General features: G+C 41.0%; 1 protein-coding gene across 1 annotated transcript; it reads right to left on the reverse strand.

The window, feature by feature from the left end:
- Window positions 1-3,678: 3,678 nt before the first annotated feature.
- On the reverse strand, window positions 3,679-25,899 carry lnpep (leucyl/cystinyl aminopeptidase). Its single transcript, XM_071899658.2, has 22 exons — window positions 25,484-25,899; window positions 22,810-22,904; window positions 20,325-20,527; window positions 17,060-17,171; window positions 16,233-16,472; window positions 15,806-15,996; window positions 15,480-15,618; window positions 14,747-14,881; window positions 14,371-14,491; window positions 14,119-14,270; window positions 13,921-14,034; window positions 13,700-13,831; window positions 13,392-13,523; window positions 12,661-12,821; window positions 11,366-11,454; window positions 11,061-11,244; window positions 10,738-10,894; window positions 8,921-9,105; window positions 8,494-8,655; window positions 6,726-6,866; window positions 6,515-6,596; window positions 3,679-6,195 (listed from the first exon to the last, which is right to left on the reverse strand). The coding sequence occupies exons 1-22, from the start codon at window positions 25,509-25,511 to the stop codon at window positions 6,064-6,066; spliced, it is 3,087 nt and encodes a 1,028-aa protein (XP_071755759.2). The 5' UTR covers window positions 25,512-25,899; the 3' UTR covers window positions 3,679-6,063.
- Between the last annotated feature and the right edge of the window lie 171 nt (window positions 25,900-26,070).

Below are 26,070 nucleotides of genomic sequence, written 5' to 3' on the forward strand. Positions count from 1 at the left end.
CAGAAATCGGATTTATACCAACATTGTGACATTGGTCAGAGCTTGTGAATATGAGAATTGTGGGTGAAAATGTACAATTACTTCTGATGCTTCTTTTTCACTATAGATTTGAGCTTTATCAAAAGGTGTGTTGCTTATATATATATAACCCATGCATTGGTATGTAAATTAGCATTAGTGTGTTGCTCTCCCAGGCCATAATTGCATCTAAATAAATAACAAAATACAGGTGGTAAATGTATTTCATTACAATAAATGTATTATTGTATTATTATTATGTTTTGTACATATAAGTGATGTCCTCATGCCAAGAAAAAAAACACAATGGAAAAAATGAAAAGGTGTGACAACAAGAAGCTAAATTACCTTTTACATACCAGGCAAAAATGCTTCTTTGACACAGTCTTTCTGATCCAGTGCACACAGATTGATGGTCTCATTTAAAAATATTATCTGCTTGAAAAGGAGTGTCCCGTGGCTCTGTACTCCAAACTGCTTTAGCACTGCAGGGACGGGCAATTACGTGCCACGGAGGGCCGGGAATCTGCAGGTTTTCATTCCAACCAAACGCCATGCCAGGTGATTAGTTCCTCCTGTCTGGCTGAAGGTGTGTTAATCAGTGAAATCACCGGCCGGAATGAAAACCTGCAGACTCCCGGCCCTCATTGGCACATGGTTGCCCGTCCCTGCTGTATATGATGCAACATACTCTGAATCCGAACAAAGCAAAATTAATGTTTGCAACAATGAAAAATGACCACAAAAGCTCCTGCCCACTGTCACCATGGAGGGCAAAGTGAGTGAAACTTAATATGGGAAAAATATGGGAATACTCAAGACACATACAGTGTGTTATAGAAGGCTCTCGATTGTCATTGTATCTTGACTGGCCAATCCTGTATATACATTTGTGGACGAAAGAAAGAAAGAAAGAAAGAAAGAAAGTATAAGAGTGAAAATACTGGCTCTATGATGGCTTCCAGCAGAATGTCTTCAAGGCAGAAAACAGCTTTCTATAAATACACACACACACAAAAAAAACACACACACACCTTGAAGGAACAGTCCCATAGATCACTAGAGTTATAATAAATTGCACAAGCAACATGATCATACTCATAGTAGTTGAACAGGAAAAATCAATTTTCTAATTGGATTGAAGGTGTATTTTCTCTCTCAGACTCTGGGCATGGAGACATTAGGTTCCTGTTCTGCAGATGATCATATTCCAGGAAATCTCCAGGACAAGTGTAACATCCAACCCTCCTGTTGTCGTCAGGTGGAAGTACAATCACTAGTGTAGCACTTTGACCTTTCATGACTTCTCCAAAAATGACCCAAAAAGCAAAAACGACTGAATATTTTACTAACATTTTGCCTCTACTGAAAAGGTTATGCCTGGGTGCTTCGACTCAACACAAATGAAATGTGAAGGTGTGTTTGGATCTGTCTGCTCACGTTACACACAAACACTCAAGTCAAGATATGCACACATACTCAAACGCGTGCACATGTGCACACACGAGAACACACATAGATGTGTATTCACGTGCATATTGGTCTCTTGCTGTATAGTTGGAGCCTATCTTTCATCTATCTTTTCACTTACACACTGCTAAACACACACACACACACACACACACACAAACGTGCAGACTTATATTTTTACACGTGCACTCTTCTCTCATGTATTGACATTCCTGGTTGGCAATTCGTGTGGCCTATTCTCACTCTCATTTTTATACATCACTACACACACGTGCACACACTTGTGCGCACATGTCTGCACATAGCCTCCAAAAGTGTCTAACCACATATTGACTATACACAGTTTTGCTCTATATGAAAAAAGGCCAATAAGCCATTTTTAATTTTAAGCTTTCTATCCAAAATCATAAGAGCTACGTTACATTTACTATACATGTGGCCAATGAGAGGAGCCTGTAGGTGGCGCTACAGGCTCCATTTAATGTTAATGTGTAAGTATGCCAAATTTGAAGGCTCTACTCCCTACTTTATGCCTCCTGTAGAATTTAATGATCAAATCAAAATGGACCCGAAGCATCCAGATGTAACAATCTGGAAACAGGAGGGTAAAGGTCACTAAAATCAACATTTTTATGAAGTCCATTATATCCAAACTAATGGGCATAATCACCAACCTCAAGAACATGAATTACAACCGCTGTGCAAGTTGCCAAAAGAGCTAGATAGACCTCTGGTGGTACAAGTGAGAAGCAGCTTGTGAGAGGTGGCAGTGTGAGTCCTAAATATCCTCTGGGAACAGAAAGTATTCCCCTTTACTTTTTGTGATCTTGTGATGTTGCAGCATGAATTCAAAATGGATTCAATTTAGTTTTTTTTTAATCAGCAATCGACACAAAATACCCCATAATGACAAAGTGAAAACCTGTTTTTAAATACAAAAATCAAGTTTAAATCTGTATTCAACTATCTGAGCCAATGTTTTGTAGAAGCACCTTTGATACAGATTACAGTTTTTGAGGCTTGGTACATCTGGATTTTGTGATTTTCTCCTCAGATTTAGGTCAAGTTTGATGAGGAGCGTCTGCAACTATCTTCAGTTCATTCCACAGATTTTCAATGGGGGTTTTTGGCCTTTCACTGGACCATTCAAGGAGTTTGTTTTGAAGCTATTCCAGTGTTGATTTGGCTGTAAGCTCAGGGTCACTGTCCTGTTGGAAAATAAGTCGTCAACCCAGTCTATGGCCTGTTCTCCTCAAGAATTTGCTTGCATTAGCCCATTCATTGTTCTCTCTGTTTTTACAAGCCTCCCAGCCTCTGCCTCTGAAAAGCCCCTGCAGCCTGATGCTTCATGGTAGGGACGATGGATGATGAGCTGGTGCCCAGTGTCCGCCAGACACTTTGCCTTACGGCTGAAGAGTCCAATTTTGGTCTCATCAGACCACTGAATCTTTCGTGTTTTTATGTTTTGCAAACTACAGGTGTGCTGTCATGTGACTTTTTTCCTTGGCTTCTCGGTTGCCTTTCTGACCAAGATCCTTCTTGCCCAGTCGCTTACTTTGGACAACTTTGTTTGCTTTGTTGGACGACCAGCTCTGGGAATAATCTTGGTAGTTCCATATTTTTTCAATTTCCTCATGATGACGTCTACTGTGCTCTTGTGATCTCTCAGCACTTCAGAAATTGTTTTATATCCTTTGGAAATTGTTTTACACCCTCCTCCAGATCTGTGCCGCCTCACAGCTCTGTCTCTGAATCCTACAGACATTTTCTTGGACTTCATGCAGTTTCTGCTTTGACATGCACTATCATCTATGAGGCCTTATGTAGACATTCAGTATGTGTATCGTTCTGAAGTATGTTTGATCAATTAATTGGCCACAGCTTGATTCCAATCAAGTTGTATTGACATCTGCCAGACATTCAAAGGAATTTGGCTGCAAAAGGCTTGAATAGAGTCAAAACATTTGAGCTTATTTGTCATTTTAAAAATTTGTAAATAAAAAAATCCACTTTGGCATCATGAGTTATTGTGTGTAGATCAATGATAATAATTTAATCCATTTTGAATTTAGGTACAAAGTGCAGAAAAGCCAGTGAAGACACTGTAAAAACCGAGTCGTACTGTTGCCTAGTTGACTGTGAAATAGTTTCCTTAGTGTTCCAACACATGAAAACACAAGAAACAACAACTTCAGAAAACAACTTTTATTTAAATTTTCTTGACATGAGGAGCAACACAATTTCAATAGTTTCTGCAGCATTCCACCCCAGTGCAAAAACAAACACAATCTGAGTGGGTTTACAGCAGAAATGGTTCTCCAAATACAGTCTTCTTATCAGACCAGCAACACTAACTATTCAGCAACTTAAACTCTTCGCCTTCTGAACTCTGTACCTGATCAGTAAGAATGACATTAGCAACGGTTGTCCTTGAAAGCTTATTGCAATTGACTTCACAAGTGAACGTGTCATTCTTTTAACTACAATATGATGCAAAATCAGTTTCCCAACACCTTCAGCTTAATTTTGTAGACATTTTGATAGCTTTGCACTGCAAAAGTGTCCTAGACTGCCTAACAATCACAGTTTCCCTGTGCCCTCTAATAAGGGACTTCAAACAGTTTAAAAGAGACTGCAAGAAAGTAATGGATGATTCACAATTAGTCGGAAACAGAAAAGTATGGGACATGTTAAAGGTCTGCGCTTAAATGTCACTTAGACATTAACACACACCCAGTTTGTAACGTGACGATGGAACCGTGGCTCCAGAGATGTGACTGGTTTCTGAGCGTCAACTTGAGAGTCAAGGGCAATATTGTTGATAACCTCTATCAACAGCAATGAGAGCCTAATTATTGGCATCCTTCATATCAATCTGAAAGTCCTGCTGAGTGTGGAGTACCATACAGTTTGTACACTAAATGAGACGGAGAGGCTTTAAAAGTCCCATGATATTATGTTAACGGTTATCGGCTGGATATCAACACACTGATGGAGTGATGAGGAAGAAATATCCCCTTACCAAAGGCTCAGGATGAGTGTAAAAGTGTAATAAAATAAGATCCTGGGACAGTAGTTTGGAAAACATTAAATTGAAAAAAGAAAATACAGAGACACTCTCCCAATCCACAGCTACTCTCGTTTCTCAAAACAGGAGCAACATGACTGGGTAACATTGGAGTAACTTTAAAACTTCTGTATTTTTATGTGGCTGGTTTCATGGGCAACAGCCTCCTGGACAGATCAGTCTCGCCCAATATAGATGTTCTTCTCTATGCTTTATATCTTCAAGATGCACATTAGCCCTTAAAACACAAACATTCATCAGCAAATGACCTGCCTGCTGTGGTCTAAACCAACAAATACAGTAAAAAGTATTTGACCAAGACTCTTGATCAAGTCTATGTATACATTTCTTCTTTACACACTATATACATAACAAAAAGCAAATCTCAAAATGTGAAAAGTCTGCATACATTTAAAACAATACATCCAAAATAGCGGGGGGAAAAAGCTTGTAGGGTGAGCATATTTACATCATAATTACAATTTTACAAACACACTGTGAGTTTTAGAATAAGTCTGTACAATGATTGCATTGCACGCAAAGGAAAAAGCAACCAAAATACTTTCAATCAGCGCAAAACTGGGCTTATGAATGGGAGTGAACGAAATAAATTAATCATTTGGCTCCGGTGTGCATTGCCTGGTCTCCTCTAAGACACATTGGTTGTTCAATTAAACCTGCACTGCTGTGCAGTACAGTGTCTACTGTACACAGTGGGTAGGTTTTTCAGTACATTCAATTGATACCAACACAAGTTGGGTATTTCAACCTATCAATCAACCAATCTACCAGCCAAACCATTACTCACATGGTAAATGCTTTAGGTTGCATGAGTGAGAAATTATTGAGTACAGTATGGCAAGCAGATTTGATTTCTATACAGATTCTGCATAACAGCGATGCATGGTTTGTTCAATTCTACAAGTAATTCCATCTCTCAAGTAACTTCAACTTATCGTGGGAGCGATCCCTAACTGCTGCCACTAAATCCCGTGGCTGAGAGAAAGCCCAGGGCTGACTAACCCAAAATACATACATACACTGTAATGTTTACATTCTTCAAACTTGCTCTTTTCATTGAGGTGGCTGTAACACGGCTCATAAGTGCCTGTGCAAAAGGTGAGCAAAAGGAGTGTGGGCAAAGCGCTGCTCTCTAAAAGCATGATTGTCTGTTCAGGCATGAGGTTTAGGTGAGAGCCGTAGAAGAGAGGTTTGGTCGACAGCGTAAAGTGTGAGGAGTGTGAGTTGGCATCTGACAACACCCTGTCAGACACACAATCAGAGCCACCCTGAGCTAGCAACTACAACCCACAGGACCAATCTCAGCGAAAAAACTCCCTGTCCACCCAGGGAGAGTACAACTTCTGGCTTGAAGCAGTACTCCGCACTGGATAAAGAGAGTTAAGAGACACAGTCCTACAATAGTGCAAACACTGCTGTTGTCTTGACGACATGCCCCAGTTGCCAGGCCAACAGTTGGCGGGGCGGAGGCTGATGGAGTGCCTGTATTAGAGCCAGTCTCGGAGTGTAGGAAGGATCGTGTCCATCCAGCGCTGGTTCAGCCTGATGGTCTCCAACGCCTCCTGGACACTCCGCATCTGAGAGCCCCGCTCCTTCAGACTGGTGAAGAAACCCTGCACCTGCACAACACACGCACACACACAAATTGAGATGTTGGTCAGATTCCACTATACTCTACAGCCTATTATCAGAATCAATGACCAAGTACAATAATATACTGGGATTTGTTTTTAACATACTAACCATATTAATCCCATCAATTTCCCGCATGAAACTACGCTACCCTACCAAGTGACTTAAAGCACCATGTGGCTGGCTGAGAAACTTATAGGTGTATCTCTGTATCCCATGGCTGCACATGCACAGTGGGATCTATTTTTATTTTTGGGACCAACAGACCATACCGATCGTCAGAGTGAGTTATACTGGCACACATACTTGATCAAGATGTGCCTGTGTGGAGAATTGGGAGGTGGTCGACTTGATGATGCTCTGGATGGCAAAGGAGCCCACAGGGAACCTACAGTCAAAATCACAAATACATTGATTAACTACTGTTGTCCCACCTTTGTATACTTACGTCATTAAATGAAATAAAGCATATGGATTCCTCTTGGTAATGCCTGTGAAGCCGACAGAGGCCACTTACTTCTCTATGAGTCTGTCCCAGTTCTCTTGTACAAAATCCCAGGCAAACAAGTGGCCGGCAAAGCCGCCACTCACAGTGCTGATGACCAACGGCAGCTCCTGGGGCTGGAAAAGCTCCCCGTTCAGACCGCCCTTCAGGATCCTACACAGACAGAGATAGGTGGCATGTTCAAATGGTGTTCAGTGCATAAACAACCCTAACAGTACACTCACTGCACTACGCTGTATGTTGTATGCTTATTGGTAATCCCTTAATCACTGTTACAGTCTCACAACACCCGCATTATGAGACAAATGACGACACCTCCCAACCTTAGACCCTCAACTGAGGACAAGGAAAGACTCTTGCTCCCCGTCTTGTAATGCTGGTGATTTAGTAATTGAAGTTGTTCATTGAAAGTCACTCTGGATCAGAATGTCAGCTAAATGCATAAAATGAAAAGTGTATTGTAATTCATACAATACACACAGGGCTGTATCAAAAATTATAATAATAGACTAAGCAAGATGAATACTACAGTGTCAAATGAATTTTAACCATGCAAATTCTATATGTAGAATATGGTAATCATATTCTAATCATGCTAAAGATCATCTTACAGTATATGAAATCTTATGCACAAGTGTCAAACATTGTCCTCTGAGGTAAGGTGGATTTTGTTTACAAGTACAACACAAGACTAGATGAACCTGTCCAGGAGCCACACACAGAAAATAGAAAATATTTTACATGACATCATATTTTCATTAAAGAGGTCACAAAACAACAAAACACAATGAACAAAACAAGACGTACCAAAGAGGAAGGGAAGATTCTGCCATCTGTCACTGTTGTACAGCATTAACTGCAATTTTTTCTTCAACTGCTTCATGAATAGTATTTTTTCAGATTAATACAAATTCAATACATAGAAATAACTTGTTAGAGAAAAATTAGCCTATTGAACCATTTCAAAATCAAGCGCACAGTAAAAAGCTACAGATTGGTAGGTTTTACAATTATGTTCTATTATGTGAAGCGTTCAGACAGGCCCTGAGACTTGAAATAAAGAAGTGGTGGTGAAATACAAGCTGATAGTATTTTTCCTTGAATGCAGATCCACAGTGTTATGAACTGAACATGAGGAAGCCTGCTTCATGCACTAGTATGAGCCGGAGCATGCGAGTGGAGTGAGAGTTGAGCAGGAAGAGGAGCGGACATGTATTAGCCTGAGCGCGGTGTGCATAAAAGTCTAAAACATTGCTGCTCTATCCCGCTCCCATGGTGACCCAGACGGCACCAAGGACAAGTCCCTGCACCGGATGTCATTCTTATAATGACAATGACTATGGTGAGAGAGTTCACCCAAGCGCTCTTATTCTGTTTATTCTGTGTATTTTGTTTATGTTCCATTATGTTATCAACATTTAATCTTTGTTTACCTACTCTCCCTACCATCCGGGAAGTGGGATCGCTCTCTGTGAGGCCCTTCTTCCTTTTTTTTTTTTTTTTTTCCTGATGTGGTTTTCATTGAAGTTTCTCTTTGGAGTTTCTCCTTGTTCCCATTGAGTCTAAGAAGTTTGGGAGGCGTTGTTTTCATGTTTTGTTTCAAAATGCGGTGAGTGTGAATCCCTTTGAGACTGTAACTGTGATTAAAGGCTATACAAATAAACTTGACTTGATCAGACTATGTTACTTCAAATCAAATCATCCACATGAGGAAGGAAGGAAGTCGCTTCTGGGTCCTGGGCAGGGTAGCAATCACACACACATACATATAGACACTCACAATACTATACGCCGTGTGTCCTGAGTGGATGCTAGGGCCTGGATTATCTTTCGCTTCTCTGCATCGTAGGTGACGTGTCCGTACATTTGCAGCAGTGCTGACCAACCCTCCTCTGTTTGAGCGCCCACAGTGTACACCACTCGCTGCAGATCACCTGGGATCCTACAGAAACACACACACACACCATACTTAACATTACAACTGAACTAAATTTCTGTTTTCTTCCTATAACTCAAGTGCCAAATAGCCATTTCATCAAGTCACATTGCCCCATCCCTGTTTAAGATCACTTCCAATCTCTGAAAAAAGTAGACCACAAGAAGATCAGGAAGGCTAAATTCTACAGCCACATCTTAAAAATGTCACTATAAAATCTTTTATCTAAAATTGTGCAGAAGATTTGTGTGTTTTTCTGCATGTTGCGTACCGCATGGTCCCATTGGATTCGATATACTGCTTGAACTTGTCTTTGGCCTGCTCAGTGCATTTGGTCTCTTCCAGACTACAGGCCGTCCCCAGCAGGGCCGAGCGCAGCTCCTGTTTAGACACACTCTTCTCCTCTTCCCATGTCTGGCTGTCCATCAGAGCACCAAAATGATCCAGGATATATGTCTGTGATATATAAAAAAAACATTCTTCAGTATAGAACACAGTTAAAACACTCATTTAAGCAGTTTTCCTAAGCAGTTAGCTAATTGCAGCTTAATTGTTTTGAAACAATTAAAGATTAAAACTGACAAAGGTCTCAACTTCTTAAATAAAACCCCACCAGATACTTTGAGTGGATGACTGACTGATGAAATATGTGTTTTAAAGTTAGCACTCATGATTCATCAAGTGATGATGATCAAAGTCACACTGATAAAAACAAGCAATTTTGAATGAGTTAGTTGAAGATAGGAAAAAGTATAAGTGTAGGCTACATTTTGATTTTAAAACAAATGATTTAAGCGAAGCAATGTAGTTTATCAAATGTACTGGATTTAAAAGATGGATTATCAAAAAAAACCAACTCTTTTTTTGGAGTTGTAGCCTGCCTGGGAGGGACTGGGGGGTAGGGTAGGGGGGTACGGGGGACGGTGGGACAGGAGGGTAGGGAAAAGGTAGTTACACATTTTGTATACCATTGCCGAAATGTACCTGTATGTAATTACCTTTTGGGGGGGGGGGGGGGGGGGTATTTGAGTATAGTGGGTCACTGGTTGAAATATACAAAGTCTTAAATATATTGTGAGGAAAAGGAGAGTTTATATATATATATATATATATATATATATATATATATATATATATATATATATATATATATATATATAATTTATTTATTTATTTATTTTTTCCTGGATGAAAGTATTACAGAATGTAATTGTATGATGAGGAACTGACTGCCACCTGGAAAAGAAGTTTTTCTCTTTTCTCTTCTCTATTTTTTTTAAATTATTATTATTTATTTATTTATTCTGTCCTCAAAAAACCACTGATGTGTGTAACTGAAAAGACTTTGCAGTTATCCCCACATGCTCTTTTCAATGCATACCTTGCCAATGTGTTGACCAAGGTAGTCTTTGTATTTCTCAAAAAAAATAAAAAATAAAATAAAATCCCTTTTTCCGCTGAAGGACATAGCTTTACTGTTGAAAATATTGTTTGAACTGAGTTACCAGCTCTTCTGTTCTTTAAATAACCCACAGTGTAAATTTGTGATCTTGTGTTAAATGGTTGTGAGAAGCTTTTTTCTGAAATGAATAATCCCACACCCCAAAAAAAAAATAATAATAAAAGATGGATTATCGAAAAAGTACATTTGGTAAGGTATGACAGGGTCAGTGAGGGGTGATGGGAAAAGACTGAGGTCAAATGGGGAGATAATATGGATGTTTGTTCGCTGCTGTGCACAAAGGTATTCTGTTTTCCTGACAGATAAGACATATGGCTTTGTACTGTATATCTGTATATCTTGTTTCTAGCCCTCTAGTTAAAGCCTTGCAATGGGCCGAACCTTCAATTACCTTTTTAACTATGACTTTTTAAAAGTTGAATAAATAAGGTGTTTTTACAGAAAGCAAGAGTTGTGCCTCTTCAGTGTTTTCTAGATTTTGGATTTTTGGCTGCATTTGCTCACAGAGGATTGAAGCGCTGTCCTTCCCTCTCTATATCCTGTTTCATGAAATTTAAAGTAAACACAATTTCCAATAAACAGATTATTAAGGAGATCGCAGTATGTGTGTGTGTGTGTTTGGGTACCCTCATGCGGGCCACCAGTCTCTGCTCCTGTCTTTTGTCGAGCAGCCGGTAGATAGTATTGAGCTGTAACAGGGCCTCTGTCAGAGGAGCAGTCTCAGTTTCATTGGTCATGTAGTTCAACAGGTAGAGGACCTGACGGAAGGAGACACAGCCCAGTCTGGGGGAACAGAGAAGGAGAGGGACAGGGAGAGGGAGAGAGAAGAAAGAGAGAAAAAGAAAGCATTTCAAATTCAAACAGGTTTTGTAAAATATTCTACAATCTTTCTGTTTCTCTTATCAATGAACCTGGTTGAAAAAACAACAGTTAAAGTCGTTCTGCGTACCTGGATAGAGCAAAGATGTCGTGTATGAGCGAGGCGCGGTCCTCATGTGTGAGAACAGTGACGTTGTTGGTCAAGGCCTCTGTGAGAGAAGCCCAGCCCTCGTCTCCGTAGTGGACGATGTAGAAGCCTGTGTTTTTGTAGTTCAACTTAAGCCACTTCACACTGCCTGGCAGCTTCAGAGTCTCTGGAAAACACACGCACACGCACACACACACACACACAAAACACAAATATAAGCCCTTTGACACGTAAGGTTAGCAGAGACCCTAAGGCATAATGTAGCAGGTCAAAGCTTTGTGTTTTACCTGACTTGCTCTTCAGAGTGAACACCTGTCTGCATTCAGGGTCCAAGCTACAGCTGTCATTCACGTACGTCACAGGAATGTGCCACAAGCTAAGGACAGTGCACAACACAATTAGCTACGGGTTGCAGTGTGTGTCTATCAGGGTATATGCAGGAATCCTGAAGTTAAATTCAATACCTTTTAAGACCTTTTTAAGACCTTTTCAATATATTTTAAGACCTCAACGCCACTTCGAGCTGTAACTGGTTACATCAGCGACACACCTTTAACTTACATTTACTATACATTGATTTTGAGATTGCAAAACTAAACAGTCTTAGTTTGCGATAACTTCTATGGACCACTGTATCAATACAACAGAATTCAGATAGGCCGGGAGGGAACAAAGCTCAAGAGAATAAATTGAGTGACTAACCCAAAGGCAAGGTTTATTAAAAGTAATAACAGTAACATGCTCACACACACACGCACGCACGCACGCACACACACAACACGGTCATTAACAAAAATCTCTGTGGTCTTTGCATGCTTTGCTCTCTTTCCCATTCACTTTCCATTGCATTTGGCCTAACAAATGAGGCCATACAACATTTTCACACAAAACATTGTTGGGAATCACATCATCAGCATGCTCTTGGGCAGGTGGGGCTCTACAGCAGTGAATGGCAACTCAGCCATTAGAAGGACACCCCTAGGCCTAGTGTATATTACAATTACAACTGATAAAGCCCCCCCCCCACACACACACACACAGTCTTATGAAATCATAAATTTCAGAACTCAGAATTTCACTATATGTACTTGTGTAAACTTTGAACTTGGATAATGGTAATATATGAAACAAACGGTGAGCTGTGGGGGGGCTCCCTCCTTACAAATAGCTATCAAGATTCATGGCATGTGCCTCAATTCAGTTGCTTTGCGTTCCAACAATTTTTCAGTTTCCCACAAGCGCTACGCGGCTACGCAATTCACCCGGTGCACAAGAGGCGTCTCTTAACTTCTGGGTTATGCATTACTGTTTCCGGTTGTAGTTTGTTGTAGTAGTTGTGAGGAGCAAAATAAATAAATTCACGCAAACTTTTAGCACACAAACTCTTTGGACAAATAGGCTATTCACATTGAAAAAATAGCTACAAAATTTAATACCTCATAAAATGGCGATTAAGACTTTTTAATACTTTTTAAGGGCCTTCATTTTCGCTAAATTGATTTATTACCTTTTAATACTTTTTAAGACCCCGCGGACACCCTGTCTATGTGTCTGTGTGAGTGTGTGTGGTAGCGTTACCCACCTGGAGGTTTGTGTGGTGTTGTCAGCTGTGAGCAGGAAGTGCTCCTGTTTGAGGGTCACCTGATCTCCCTTGCAGCTGACAGTGACCAGTGGGAAGCCTTTCTGTAGCGTCCACGTGTGCATCATCTCCGACACGTTCTGGTGATAGGGAGGGACCTCGGCCTGAGGACAGGAAGAGAAGCTAAGGTGTGAAGGCTAAAAGTGTGAAGATTCATAGCTGAAGTTGAATTTTCCATTATCCAAATTTTCAAAAAGGGATTTTTAATAATAAAGTAAAGCAAAGTGTTGCTAAAGATACACAGAGACAAACAGGGCGTACAAACTCATACATCTTTTGATGAATGAGCCAAATCTTAACATTTATTTTATATTGTTGCTAGCCTTTCATGTCAGCCAAATCACTAACATATTTTGCTTCCTCTGCTGGATCAATAAAGTATCACATTATGAACTACTATTGCACTATTGTGGATAATGTGGTTTCTAAGACTACACTGTGATGAGTCACTATGTGATGAGTAAAACCAGCCATGTCGCTGATGCCATGAGCCTATCTGTCTATGAGGCTGTCTAAAGATAAACGGTAGATGAAGTGAAATGACTGTTGTGTAGTGTCATTCTATTAAAAAGGAGAACCATTGAATGAAAAATAACAGCAAAAAACCATGAGGCAGAGTAGGCATGCAGTTACGTGCATGCATCACACACACACACACACACACACACACACACCTGTGTGAGGCTGTTCCAGAGTTCTTCCGTGACAGTGTTTAATCCACTGAACTTGTTTAGGTATCCTATGATGCCCTTTCTGAACTGTTCCTTTGGCAGGGTGGCGTTCAGCATCAGGAGAATGGATGCACCCTGGAAGAGAGAGACACCGACTCACTCAAACACACAGTGGTCAGAGACCCAAAACAGAGAGGGCTACCGTCGATGTCAGTGTGACAACCGGTAGAGGTGCTTGAAATAAATACTTTGATAGCTAAACAAAGTAAGAGTAGATATGCATCTACCTGTCTGTCTGTATAAAAGCGTACCTTCTCATAGGAGACAGAGTCAAACATCTCTGCCACCTGTTCAGGCGTATCGGCCTGTGCTGACACTGCATGGGAAGAGTTTAACGCATCTTTGGCCAAGGCTCTGAACCGCACCCCCAGGAACAAGTTACCCTGCAAGACAAACACTGGACTCATTAACAAGGGCAGAGGGCAGGCACATAGTGAAGCATATAACTTTTGGGTCAGATGTGTGCTCTCACAATGTCCAGCTGGGGGAACTCTGTCTGCAGTGACGTGTACTGCATGTAAGTGGCGAAGCCTTCGTTGAGCCACAGGTCATTCCACCAGCTCATGGTTACAAGGTTTCCAAACCACTGGAACAGAACATTAGAGCTACATTAGGACCAATAGCGCATTCACTCTGTTACTTTCACACACACACATGCGAACATAGCTACCTGATGGGCGAGCTCGTGTGCTACGACAGAGGCGACTAACTGTTTCTCCAGAGGAGAGGAGTCATTGCCCACCAGCAGGCTGGTCTCTCTGAAGGTGATCAGACCCCAGTTCTCCATGGCTCCTGCCAGGAAGTCTGGGATGGCAACCAAGTCTGACAAGGGAGAGAGGAAGGAGAGTAGAAGTGAAGGTAGGGGTCAGGAAGGGAGAAGGGAGAAAAGTGTGTGTGTGTGTGTGTGTGTGTGTGTGCCCACCTAGTTTTCTGAGGGGGTAGTCAATGTCAAAGAAGGTATTGTAGAACTGCAGCAGTTTGGAGGCTGTGTCCAGGGCATAACGAGTGTGCTCCTTCTTATCTGGCACAGAGTATACAGACACCTAAAACATACACAGACACACACATATATACATACACATCTAAACATTTTATCAGCAACAACACAACATGAATTAATAAATAAATATAAAGGGAACACTGAGATGAGTATGTTGATGTACAACCTGCCTTGTGGATTTCAGGTCAGGGAGTAGAAATATGAGAAATATGAGATTACAGATTTCCTGCTTTTTTGTGTTCCTGATCACATCACTGAAGAAGTGTATACAACTGAACTGAGCACAAAGGAGTCCTACCAGTGTGTTGGAGACATTTCTTTGGAAACAAGTGAACTTGGCGACGATGAAGGCCACCAGATAGGTGCTCATGTTGACACTGCTCCTCTCAAACTCATCCAACACGAGGTCTTTGGTAATGTTTGTGGTCTTAGCCTGAGGTACACAGCATAGGAAAGGGATAACTCATCTGCCAGTGCTAATGCTAGTAACCATCAGCATCACATCTAGCCTATCAACATCTATCAACATCTGCTAGCCTGTGCTAACCTATACTAACTATGACACTAAGCATACATTGATACACTGTGATTCTACTACATGACAAGTATTCCAAAAACAATATCCTTCATGCTAAATAAACCCTTAGTTTTAAAGCCATTTAATATCTGGAATTTATTTGGCCATTTATATTTTTGGTATGTTCATATACAGTATAATCTTTAAGAGTTTAACTTGTAGCTGGAAAATTAACTTTATTTCCAACTTAGAACCAATTGTAATTAAAAACTGAGGTCTATTTACTAACAACAGAAATGTAAACAAACATATTACAGCCTCAGAATAGCTTTAAACCTCAAATTCAGCTGTCAAATACTGCCTTATAACAAAAGCTCTGTCAATTGGAGAGTGGAAAAGAAACGTCTTTAATAAAATAAATAAAAACAACAACAAGGCCATTTAGCATGCCGAGTGGGGTGTCTCCACCAGGAGCACCATAATGTAAAATGGATTGGGAATAAATTAATGTTACCAATGGCATGTTGGAAAGAGCAATGTAGTCGGGCTTTCTGCTGATTTTAATCAGGAAGGAGGCTTTGAACGCTGGCTCATCAAAGCATGGGAAGGCCTTCCTAGCTGCTAGCGGCTCAAACTGGGTGGCAGCTAGGACACTGGGAATAAGAGGGAAACGAGAAGGTGCAGAAATAGTTAATAAGATCAATCTGTAAAATCAACAAAAAGACTGGTCATGAGATGAGCCAAATGTCCTGTTCATGTGGACTTCTCATAAAATCTGTGCTGTGCAGCACGTCTTTTAGATGTTGTGAAGTGAGAATGCCGTTTATTAGTCATGTGTACCTTTTGGTTCCATTTTTGTCAGTGTATGAGCTGTTGTAGAAACCATCATAGGTGTGGGAGAGGCTGGCAGAGTAATCCAGGGTTAAAACACAGTGCTGGCCTTCCTTCAGCTCCTCAGCTAACTTGATGGCTATCTGCTGTCTGGGCTTATACTCCAGTACAACCACATCACTGGGCTTCCCGTCACCGATCTGGAAGAGAGAAAGTCACGGTGAAAAGCTAGCGGATAACATGAGAGTACCAATGTTTAAATTAACTGATTATTTTGTTTAAGCATAATAAATAAAGAGCTTCTTTGTTGATCAAAGACGAAATTGAGAATATTTGCATACAGTTCTTTACATGTAGATACATTACATGAACACATCTTAATAATCTCTAGAATTCTGTCATTACATTGTAACACTAAAACCATCTGCAGGCCCACCTGGAACGTAGCTTTGGTAATGTTGAGCTCGGCACTGTGCAGGACAATGCGTTTGGTGTTGTGCCACACAGACATGCTGATAACAGTGCGTCCGGTGAAGGTCATGGTGTTGAGGTCAGGGTTCAAGGTGAGGTCGTAGTTGAGAGGTTGTATGCTGTTAGGCAGCCGGAGTTTTGTCCAAGGGAAGTCGGGGCCGACGGGCTCAGTGGGAGTGGTGTTGTTGGGTTTAGGACAACCCGACTGCAAGGGGTTGGAGGGTTGGGGTGAGTGGGGGGGATGGGTATAGGAGTGAGTGTGGGAGAGAAATAAAGAGACAGATAGTGTGACAGAGATATGGGCTTAACTAACGTGTAGAAAGAAAAAGTCATGTGTAGGTATCTACTAGGGATGGGACGATATATCGAAATTCAATATATCTCAATACAAAAATGTGACAATATGTATCGTGGGGCAGAAAAACAAATTGCGATATTAGCTCCATTCTATTTTGCTGTAGTAACAACAAATTAGATGACTTGCCCATCACAATTTCACAAGCTCTCCATCCAAATGATATTATTTGCACATTGTAATTTTTTGAGCTTCTTTCTGAACCACAAAACGATTTGTGGCTGAGAAATAAATATAATTCTGCAACGTCATACTTTGTTGTCATTGAACTAAAATGTATTCACCATTCATTTTATATCACTTTGTAGTTGTATGGAATCATGAACCCCATAACGCCTATCGAATCGTATCATGAGATAAGCATATCGTCCCATCCCTAGTATCTACACATGCTCACCAAAGGTACCTGAACAGAACTAGTGGATATTTTTTCTTACCTTGGTAAAGGTGCACCCAGGTAAGAAGTACAGTACCATGGTCATGGAGGCCACTATCACCAGGAATAACACACATACAACCATGGTACGGGCTGAGGGTCGTGAGCATGACCTGAGACCAACAAGATGTTCATATTAGTTACATAGAACAAATTGTCCATGGAGAAGGTGAAAAGCTAAAGAGTGTGTGTAGTGGTGTTCATGAGGAAGCTGGGGATGGTGGTGGCTGTAGGGGACACAGGCTGTGAAGCAAAAAAAAAAAATTGAATTGCAATTATTTAACAGAATATTACAGTTGCGATTTAAACTGTGATTCATATCATCACACGTTTTTCACATTTTTTAGAACTTTAAAATTGATGTCAGTGTGCAGGATTTACTGAGTTTGAGTATGATGAAAGGTTTTCACCAATGTTGTACTTGATTCATGGACCAAAGATTACCCACAGCACTAAAACACTGTTTAAAATTCCATTTTGGACGCCCCTCTCTCTCTTAAGCAATTACTTGCAGCCTCTGCGATTTGGAAATTGCAGAAGTTCATATTGCGATTTAGATTTTTTTTTTGGATAAATTGTTCAGCTCTACTTGGAGTATTGGTTAGAGCCCCACTCAGGCCACACATACTAAAAGTGTATGTATTCATTCATAGCACTGTGAGGTAGGGCTGCACAATTATGGCCAATAATCAATTATTTTGCCTAATATTGTGATCATAATTATTGGTCGCAAAGAGTTTGGGAACAAAATTGGGGAGATTCACTGCACAGTGTTCTCGTTACAGATGTTTCTGTAGCAGGGAGGGAAGAGGACAAGATGCTGCAGCAACCTCGGCCTTCATGCACTCATCGTACTGATGACTGGTGAGGTGACTGAATGGATTATTCATATTACTTTGAGGTGCAGTAACTCTAAGGCAAAGATGGTACCGTCTGTATCTGTGCTTGTTTGACATCATTGGTAAACAAAATAATTCCAAATAACAGATGATAATCCGCGTTTGGCTACTAAAACGATTTTGGATACACACTCAGAGGAGGGATTTGCTTCTCTACTCCAAAAAGCAAGCTCTCCACCTCCACAAACGTCTGGCAGTATTATGATGCTTTTTAAATATTTTTCAAAGCTAAAGTCATGGCAGAAATAGATGACTATTAAAACAAGATAGATTATTATTTACCTATGACAGTTCGCTACTTTGTGTTGTCAGTGTGTTGTCAGTATTACTTTCAGCTATTGTTCAAATTGTACCAATGTGAAATGTATTTAATTTATTCATCATTCACTTGATTTTCTGCTTTATGACGTGTAGGCTCATATAGCAGTTTACTGCAACTGCGATGCAGTTCGAAAATGTGACTTTCCGAAAGAGAAACGTCCGAACACGCCGCCCACCGCTGCAGCAATTGGCCAGATGTAATGAGGTATGAAGAGGGCTGGGAAGTGGAGGGACCCGCAAATTTCTGCCTGTACCTTCTCATCAGAACAACTTCCGGTAAGCTACTGTGTAAACCGGGTGAAGCTTTCAATTCCTGGAGGGAGACAGCAGAGGCTGGGATTCAGCGTTTATCCAGTGTTTCCCGGAGAATTTTTTCTTACAATGGTCACTATAGGCGGCAGTTACTATAGAAATGACTGAATGATTATAGAATCACCATAGGCAGCAGTTACTATAGGAAATGACTGAATGATTATAGAAACACTATAAGCAGCAGTGTGTCTGTGTGATTCTCTCACTCTGTCCACAACCACACGTTACTATTTATCACTTTGATCATGAAGGTGCCTAGAAACACTGGTTCTAACAGTCCTCAGTGTGCAGCAGCTTAGCCTACCAAGTGAGACCATCTCGTCCAAAAGATACAATTATTTTGAAGCAGGCCTGGAATTAAGTCATTTTTAGGGCAAGGCCACTTTGTCCTTTGATAAATACAAATTTATTGGGGTATCGCGGCCAAAACGTAGGGCACTAAATGTACAGCGGCTAATTACCCGCTGTACATTTAAACTTACACTAGTTCTGCTCAAGCACTCATAGCTCTCTCCTTCTTTTAGCGACTTTCTCGCTAATCCCACAGTTGTTTACACGCTTTTCAGATCTGCTAGTTACTTAGCTTAGCAGTTAGCGATAGCTTAGCAGTTAGCAATGGCTTCTCTCTCTCCCTCTCAGTTTAATTAATAATTAGCTGTTAATGTTTACATTAACGTTACACATATATTTGCGGGAGTGGGAGAAATCTTGCGCTACTGTTGATGTCCAGCGTGATGACGGAGACTCTGGGAAACGTGAGTTTGTTTATTTGCTGCGTCGCATGTAGTTTTAAATGAGGAAATCCGCAACTTTCTTTTAAGGGCACAACGGCCAGTTCAAAATAGGGCATGCCAAACTGGCCGTGTGGATAGTTAATTTTAGAAGGGGCATTACGGCCACACTCCGGGGCATCCACGGCACTGGCCGTTTGGCCGTGGTATAATTCCTGCCCTGTTGAAGATATTTTTAGCATGGCATGTCATGATCTTACCGTGGCGGCCACAGTAGCATATATACAGTGTATATACATACATACATACATAGGGGAAACACTGGGTTTACATGACAAGCTCAACAAAGCCAAGAAACAAGCTGCAAAAGCCAAGGCGTGCGGAGCCGCAGGGGGGAGGAGAGCTACAGCTGCCAGAGCTGTAGGTGGGGCTGCTTGTTTGAAAGACAGCCTGCAAACAACTTAAGCACCTCCAACATATCGTAATGTTCTGAAAAAACCATTCGGTTCAGAGCTTTCAGAAGTTTGTTTCAGGCGGTTCTCAGAAGCACTTCTGACAAAGCATATCCAAGCCTTAACAGCTTTGCCATTCTAAAGTGGAATGGCATTTACCAGATATAGCCTATATTTTTGAATAGCTAAAACACAAAACATTCTTTAGTATTTTTTCATAGAGAAAATTAACAATCAAAAATGTGGTTGGTCACCAAGTTTGGAAACTTGGTTGGGCTTTTTAGTCACGCTGATTTGACAGTACGGATTGCACAATTTTATGAAAAATTAAATGATTACATATCACCAAATTCTACAATTATTAAATCATAAAAACTACAAAAAATGTACTGTATATGATATTGAATGATTAACTGCGCAGCCCTGCTTTGAGGCACTTTAGATAGAAGAAAGCACAAAAATGCCATGAAGCATCACATCATATTGTAAAACCTTATTTGGGTTATTCATACCGCAGAACATCCCAACTGACAAGTTATTAAGTGAATTACCTGGGTGGAGCCTGTCTGGTGTAAGGGGAGGAGCTGGGTCTATGGGCGGAGCTACGATTCATGAAGGACATGCCCAGCAGACGGGCTGATGACTCATAGTCCTCCTCCTCCTCGTCCAGTTCATTTTCTCCCAGGCCTCGCACCAGCAACCTTGAGCTGCGGGGCTCATACACCACCTCGTCTGGGTCAAGAGCTGGAAACGCCTGCAGAGAGCATGTACATTCTGTTATACTCTAGGTTAGCTCTGCAGTGTTTCCCATACATTGTCAATAACTAGGCGGCCTGGCCAAGTAAATTAACAGCTTAATAAGTACATTTTTGTTTTGGATTCATTTCAAGTGTCGCATGCAGGAGTCACGAAGGTAGTATTCAAACAATCAAAATTTCATGCTTCCAAGCGCTGAAAGTGTGTTAGTGAACTACAATGACAATAATTCCCTGCACCTATGACAGAGCACATCTGTGCTGCTTTGAGTCTCGGTGTGTCTGTGCAGACGGAAAGTGAATGGAGAAACAGTTTGAAATGTAGCCTCAATAATTAGATATAAGAATAATAGTTAGCTAATGTTGCAGCGCCATTAGCTTACACTATATTGAGAGACAGATATGACCATCAAACAGACCGGGGGGGGTCTGGCACCATGTAGTTCCTAGAGTTATTTAACAGGCCCGCTAAATTAAACATTGTCAACAGCCCCTCTCCCCGACACTGCCAAAGTAAACTGACAACCTGTGGGAAACAGTATTGTAAGATAAGATGAAACTGAAATGGTTCCTGTGGGGAACGTGGGTCATTACAGCTCCAAAGAGTAGGATATAGATATCAATACAACAAAAAGAACATAATAAAGACTGATGATACAACATCTTCATCATGCTAATACAGAGCTCCTGTTGACTTGAAAGAATTCTCACTATGTTGTAGGGGTGTCACGATTTCGATTCTAAATCGAAAATCAATCGAAATGAGCATTCGATTTCGACCTTCGAAATCACAAGCAGGTTCGCGATTCTCCCAGTATGTTTTTTTCAACATTTCAATGACGACGCAGCGTAGCTGCTAGAGAGCGCCCGTTCTATATTTCACTATAGCGCCCAAGAGCGCCCGTCATTTTTAAATCATTTAAAATGTACCAAAAACTGAAAATCAAGTTATCAGCTTTGTTTTATATATACTTCAAGTTGTCATCGATGAACCGGAACTGGAAAATATTGTATATCTGGTGACACTGAGACGTTTGCTTTTCCCCAGGTTTAGTCGTCCTCCACCGGTAAAAATGGCTTCGCCGGCTAAGCGTCACGCTTTTAAAATCTTCTGGGAGCTGTGAGATTGTGCTGTGAGACAGAACCTGACCCGCCGTATGTAGTGGAAAGTTACGAAGACATTGTGAGTTGAAGTCTTTTGATCAAAATCGCTTGTTCTTGCTCGATAAAACAAGACACAAGATCACCTTCACTAAACAGCGGGACCTACCTGCTCTCACCGCCGGAGAAGGACGCTGTTTTCTGGGAGGCGGTGCACCGAAGAGTCGGTAGGAGGAGCGGCCGGGTTGCAGCGACTTTTATCCATATAAGTTTGGCGACTTTTTCCATATTTGTTTGGCGACTATTATTGTCTGATCTTATTACTGCGTGGGCTGAAGCGCTGGAGGTTTTGTATGTATTTTGAAAGCTTAACGTTAGCCAAGATAGGAAGGATCTGTTTTGTTGTCATACTGTGAATGTTGACACTGAAGTAAGGAGACGCCCTGAATCGCCTTGCCATGTATTTGGTACCAAATTAAAGGGAAAGTTGTGGGGGGTTTTTTAATGGAAAAACTTTGACCATATGGCCTTAGTGTGGTACATTCCAAAAAATATTATTATATCACACATGAATATTATTATATCACACTTGATACCATCTTTTTAAAGAAGAATTTGAAAATGTAAATGACAGTTGTTAGGGCATAAAACCAATTGATCTTTACAAATCAAGACTCGATATTCTAACAATGGCATAGCCGTCAGTGCTGAAAAAAAAAAAGAGTTAAAATCGAAAATCGAATTGAATCGTGACCTTAAAATCGAAAGTCAAATCAAATCGTGGATTTGGAGAATCGTGACACCCCTACTATGTTGACTATTGACAGGTTACAGGTTAACAAATGGTTGCAGTTGACAGATCTACAAATTCACAGACCAGTGCAAAAGCATATATGCAGAATTAAAAGTGTGCAAATATGCATCACTGGCTATCCACTAGGGTGGGATGATAGCGTACACCCTCCTATCAACCAATCGTTATCTATATCGCCAAACCCCAATCTGTTCACATTATCAGATTTACAGATGGAAGCACGCATCTCAGAATGTCACGAATGTTAGACGGCCAGTCCTGCAAATGTGCATCGTTACTTATTCACATTATTGAGCTAGGCTGAAGATCTAGTCCTGAAAATGATGGCGTGCATGGCGTGCATGGCATAAGATGATGCGGAAGTACCGGAAATGCTGTGGAGTCTTTGGCCAGATCCACAACGTCAGGCTCTTCCTCAAACATGCTGTTCTCAATCATGTTCCTGGGCAGGTTAGCTTGCTCTGCAACACACAGATAAAGGAACAAAGAGAGACATAAGAGAGAAGTGAGAGAGAGCAGAGTCCTAATAATTAAATAAACTGGTACACACATATATTATGTGATAACTTTGTGGAGTTTCAGCCTTGACCACTGGGAAATGTGGCAAAAGCTAGGCAGCAATAACCAGGGCAGCACAAAGGCTTGTCATTGTCATTGGATGTGCAGGCAGCACAAAGCAGCATCTAACAAAGCAGTGACTGAGTCTCTCAGTTTCCTGTTTGTAAACCTTATGCAGTAGTTCCTGGTTCTCTGACCTACATACACTAGGTGCAGCAGCCTAGTTAGACAGTGGCTTCCAAGTATTCAAAAACCTGTTCAGACAGAAATGGCAGTGTCTCCCTTATATTAATTTACCTGCACTACCCCCAACAACTTGCCCTCAGAAATATAAAAATGTAGCCTAAATGAAATTAATATTCATAATCTGGCCTTATTGCTCAGCCCCTCCACCCTGCAATTACAAATAAAGCACATGTATCAATATATCATGATAAGAAAAATATCAAAATAAGAGCCATTCATAAACTCCAACATCTAATAGAACTGATCGCAGAAGGGCCCAGGAGCAAGCCTAGATCTCAGAACCAAAATTATCTCAACCGCCCACATCTACAAAAAAAAATTCTACAAGAAGCACTGCTTAGGCTATGTGAGGAAAACTGATAGAGCGTATTGTTCCATGTAATTTGCTGGGCAACACAAGCCTGCATGTCTACAGCATAACCTGTGTCTTGAGCAGTGTGACAAGGGCTATGTCTTGTCTTCTAAATCCATGTGATTTTCTGGCAGCAGAAATGTCCCCTCAGTCATTCTTCAAACAATCAGGGAAATGTTCAACTTCCTAATTCAATAATAACTGAAGTAGTAAAACACTATGCTACGCAAGTCTCCCTTTATGCCTCACGTTCCATTCATACTTCTACAGGGTAAAGACAAAGCAGTTTCAGTCTGATTTGATGATGGAGTGCAAGACACAGAGAGACAGTGAGCTGAATACACAGTGCAACACGGGGACACCTATAATCGAGTTATTATGACACCAAACAAAACTCACCAAGAGGGAAATAGTCCAGAAATGTGAGAGCAGCCATGTGAAGTTCCTTTCCTGTACTGTACAGTTTTTCTGATAGACCCAAGGCTATGACTGTATGGGCTGTCTGGTCCACACTGCTGTGGTATGCATGTCTATTAATAGGCTAAGAGGTAAGTAGTAGATAATATGTAATGTCCAGATGAGGATGTGATAAAAAACAAAAGACAGAACAACCTTATCAAATTTTAATGAACCCCAAACCTACTGCTAACAGAATATGGTATAAACCGGGGTGTTGCTGCGACAGTATGAATCATTTCATATGAGCAAGACGACATAGGCAGTCGGGAGATGTAGCCAAAGTGTCAGTTAATAACCATCTCGACTACAATCAGAAAACTCTTCAGGCAAACAATGTGGAAGTAGCTACAGCTGCTGTACTTTTCTCACGCCTGAGTTGAAGCCTCTGTATGTACATATAGCAGTGAAGCATGTCAGTGGCTGACTGTGCTCTTCCTGTTTACACTACACATTTATCAAGCTAAGGGAGTCACAGATAAACACATGGCCACAGTTCTCAGAGTTTGCCAGGCGAGCCTTCTGATTCAGGCCAGGTAAAAACAAGACAATAGATGGACACAATACAGCCTCAGCACTGAACTGTAACACTGCGGATGTAGGCCATTTTATTGAAAAAAGTGTGGGAAGGAAGTAGGCCTATCTGTATAGGTTTTCACTATCATTGTCTAATCAAGTTACGATTACTTATGAATTGGGACTTTGACTGAAAATCAGTATGTCACATACAAGCACAAAAAAAACAAAGGAAAACATGTTTTGTTGCTCAAGGCAGTGTGAGCAGTAGCGTTTGTGTTTGTTTAATAAGGCCCTACACGCCCCTGAGGTTATAAAGGAGCTGGCTGCTTGTGGCCCGCGCTGAGCCTCCATTATCACTAAGACCAGGTCTTATCTGCTCTCCACACCGAAACAAAATATAAGCTTTTATCAAACCAACTGCTGCTGCTGTGTTAAAACAGACAACTGAAGTCTGGAGGGTGGCATAACACGCATATCTCTGAAAATAACAACTATTTGAGCTGTTAAATTTTATCCAAGGCTTTGGGTTGTTCAGTTCAAATTAAAGTAATAAAACAGAAACCACAAGATTCATAAACCTATGCTGGTTTGTGCTCAAGGGAAAGGAGACAGTAACGTAACAGTTAACGTGTTAATGTTAGTAAATTACAGTTATGTCACATGCAGGACTGACAACATCATGGACTGACTGGTAACAGTTATTGCAGCGGCTTGTGAAAATTATCAGATAACGTTAAAAAAAACAGTCCGAGTGTCAGAAAAACAGGCAAGCTCTAATCTGACTTGTCAAAAGTAAAGCATACCCCCCCTCTATATTATGTGTCCTCAAGTGAATGTCACTCTCAAAGAGCTTGCAGCTAATGTTAGTTAGCTAGCCTGCTGCGGTTAGCTTGCATCTTCCTTCCTTACCCGTATTGTTACTGTCAAAGGGATCCATGTTAGGATATCTCGACGACTGCAGATCTCTTCACGTCCAAAAGAAGGGTATCTCTACACGTTTACAGCAGCAACAGATGTATTGTTTGTTAACGTTAGCTGGACCGCAAGCTATCAGACGCTAACGTATAGCAACCTATTCCTAATGTACTACGTGGTAGCTAGCTTGGAGCTAGCGAACTTCTGACAATTGTCACTGGCTGAAAGACACTCGGCAAGCTAACGTTAGCTAGCGTCCGTAACTTTATTGGCCATAGCTTATCGTTACGCTGTTATGTGAATACAGCGGAATTGGCTCTAAAAACTAACCTTCCGCGATGGAAATATATAAATAATTGTTTTGACTCAACATTGGTCGGCAAACGCATGCGAACTTGCAAGTGTCAGTTTCCTTCCTCTCCGACCATTTGTTGACAGCCTTCCATCAAAATACAACGCTGTCATTCTATTGGATGTTAAGGCGGGAGGGCGGGGCATAATAGGAGAAGGGGCGTCTTGAATTATTGACACCCCGCCGCCCCCCCACACATACGCAAACACAAACACACACACAAAGATAT

Source organism: Centroberyx gerrardi, chromosome 8, assembly GCF_048128805.1.
Source record: "Centroberyx gerrardi isolate f3 chromosome 8, fCenGer3.hap1.cur.20231027, whole genome shotgun sequence".
NCBI classification, from domain to species: domain Eukaryota; kingdom Metazoa; phylum Chordata; class Actinopteri; order Beryciformes; family Berycidae; genus Centroberyx; species Centroberyx gerrardi.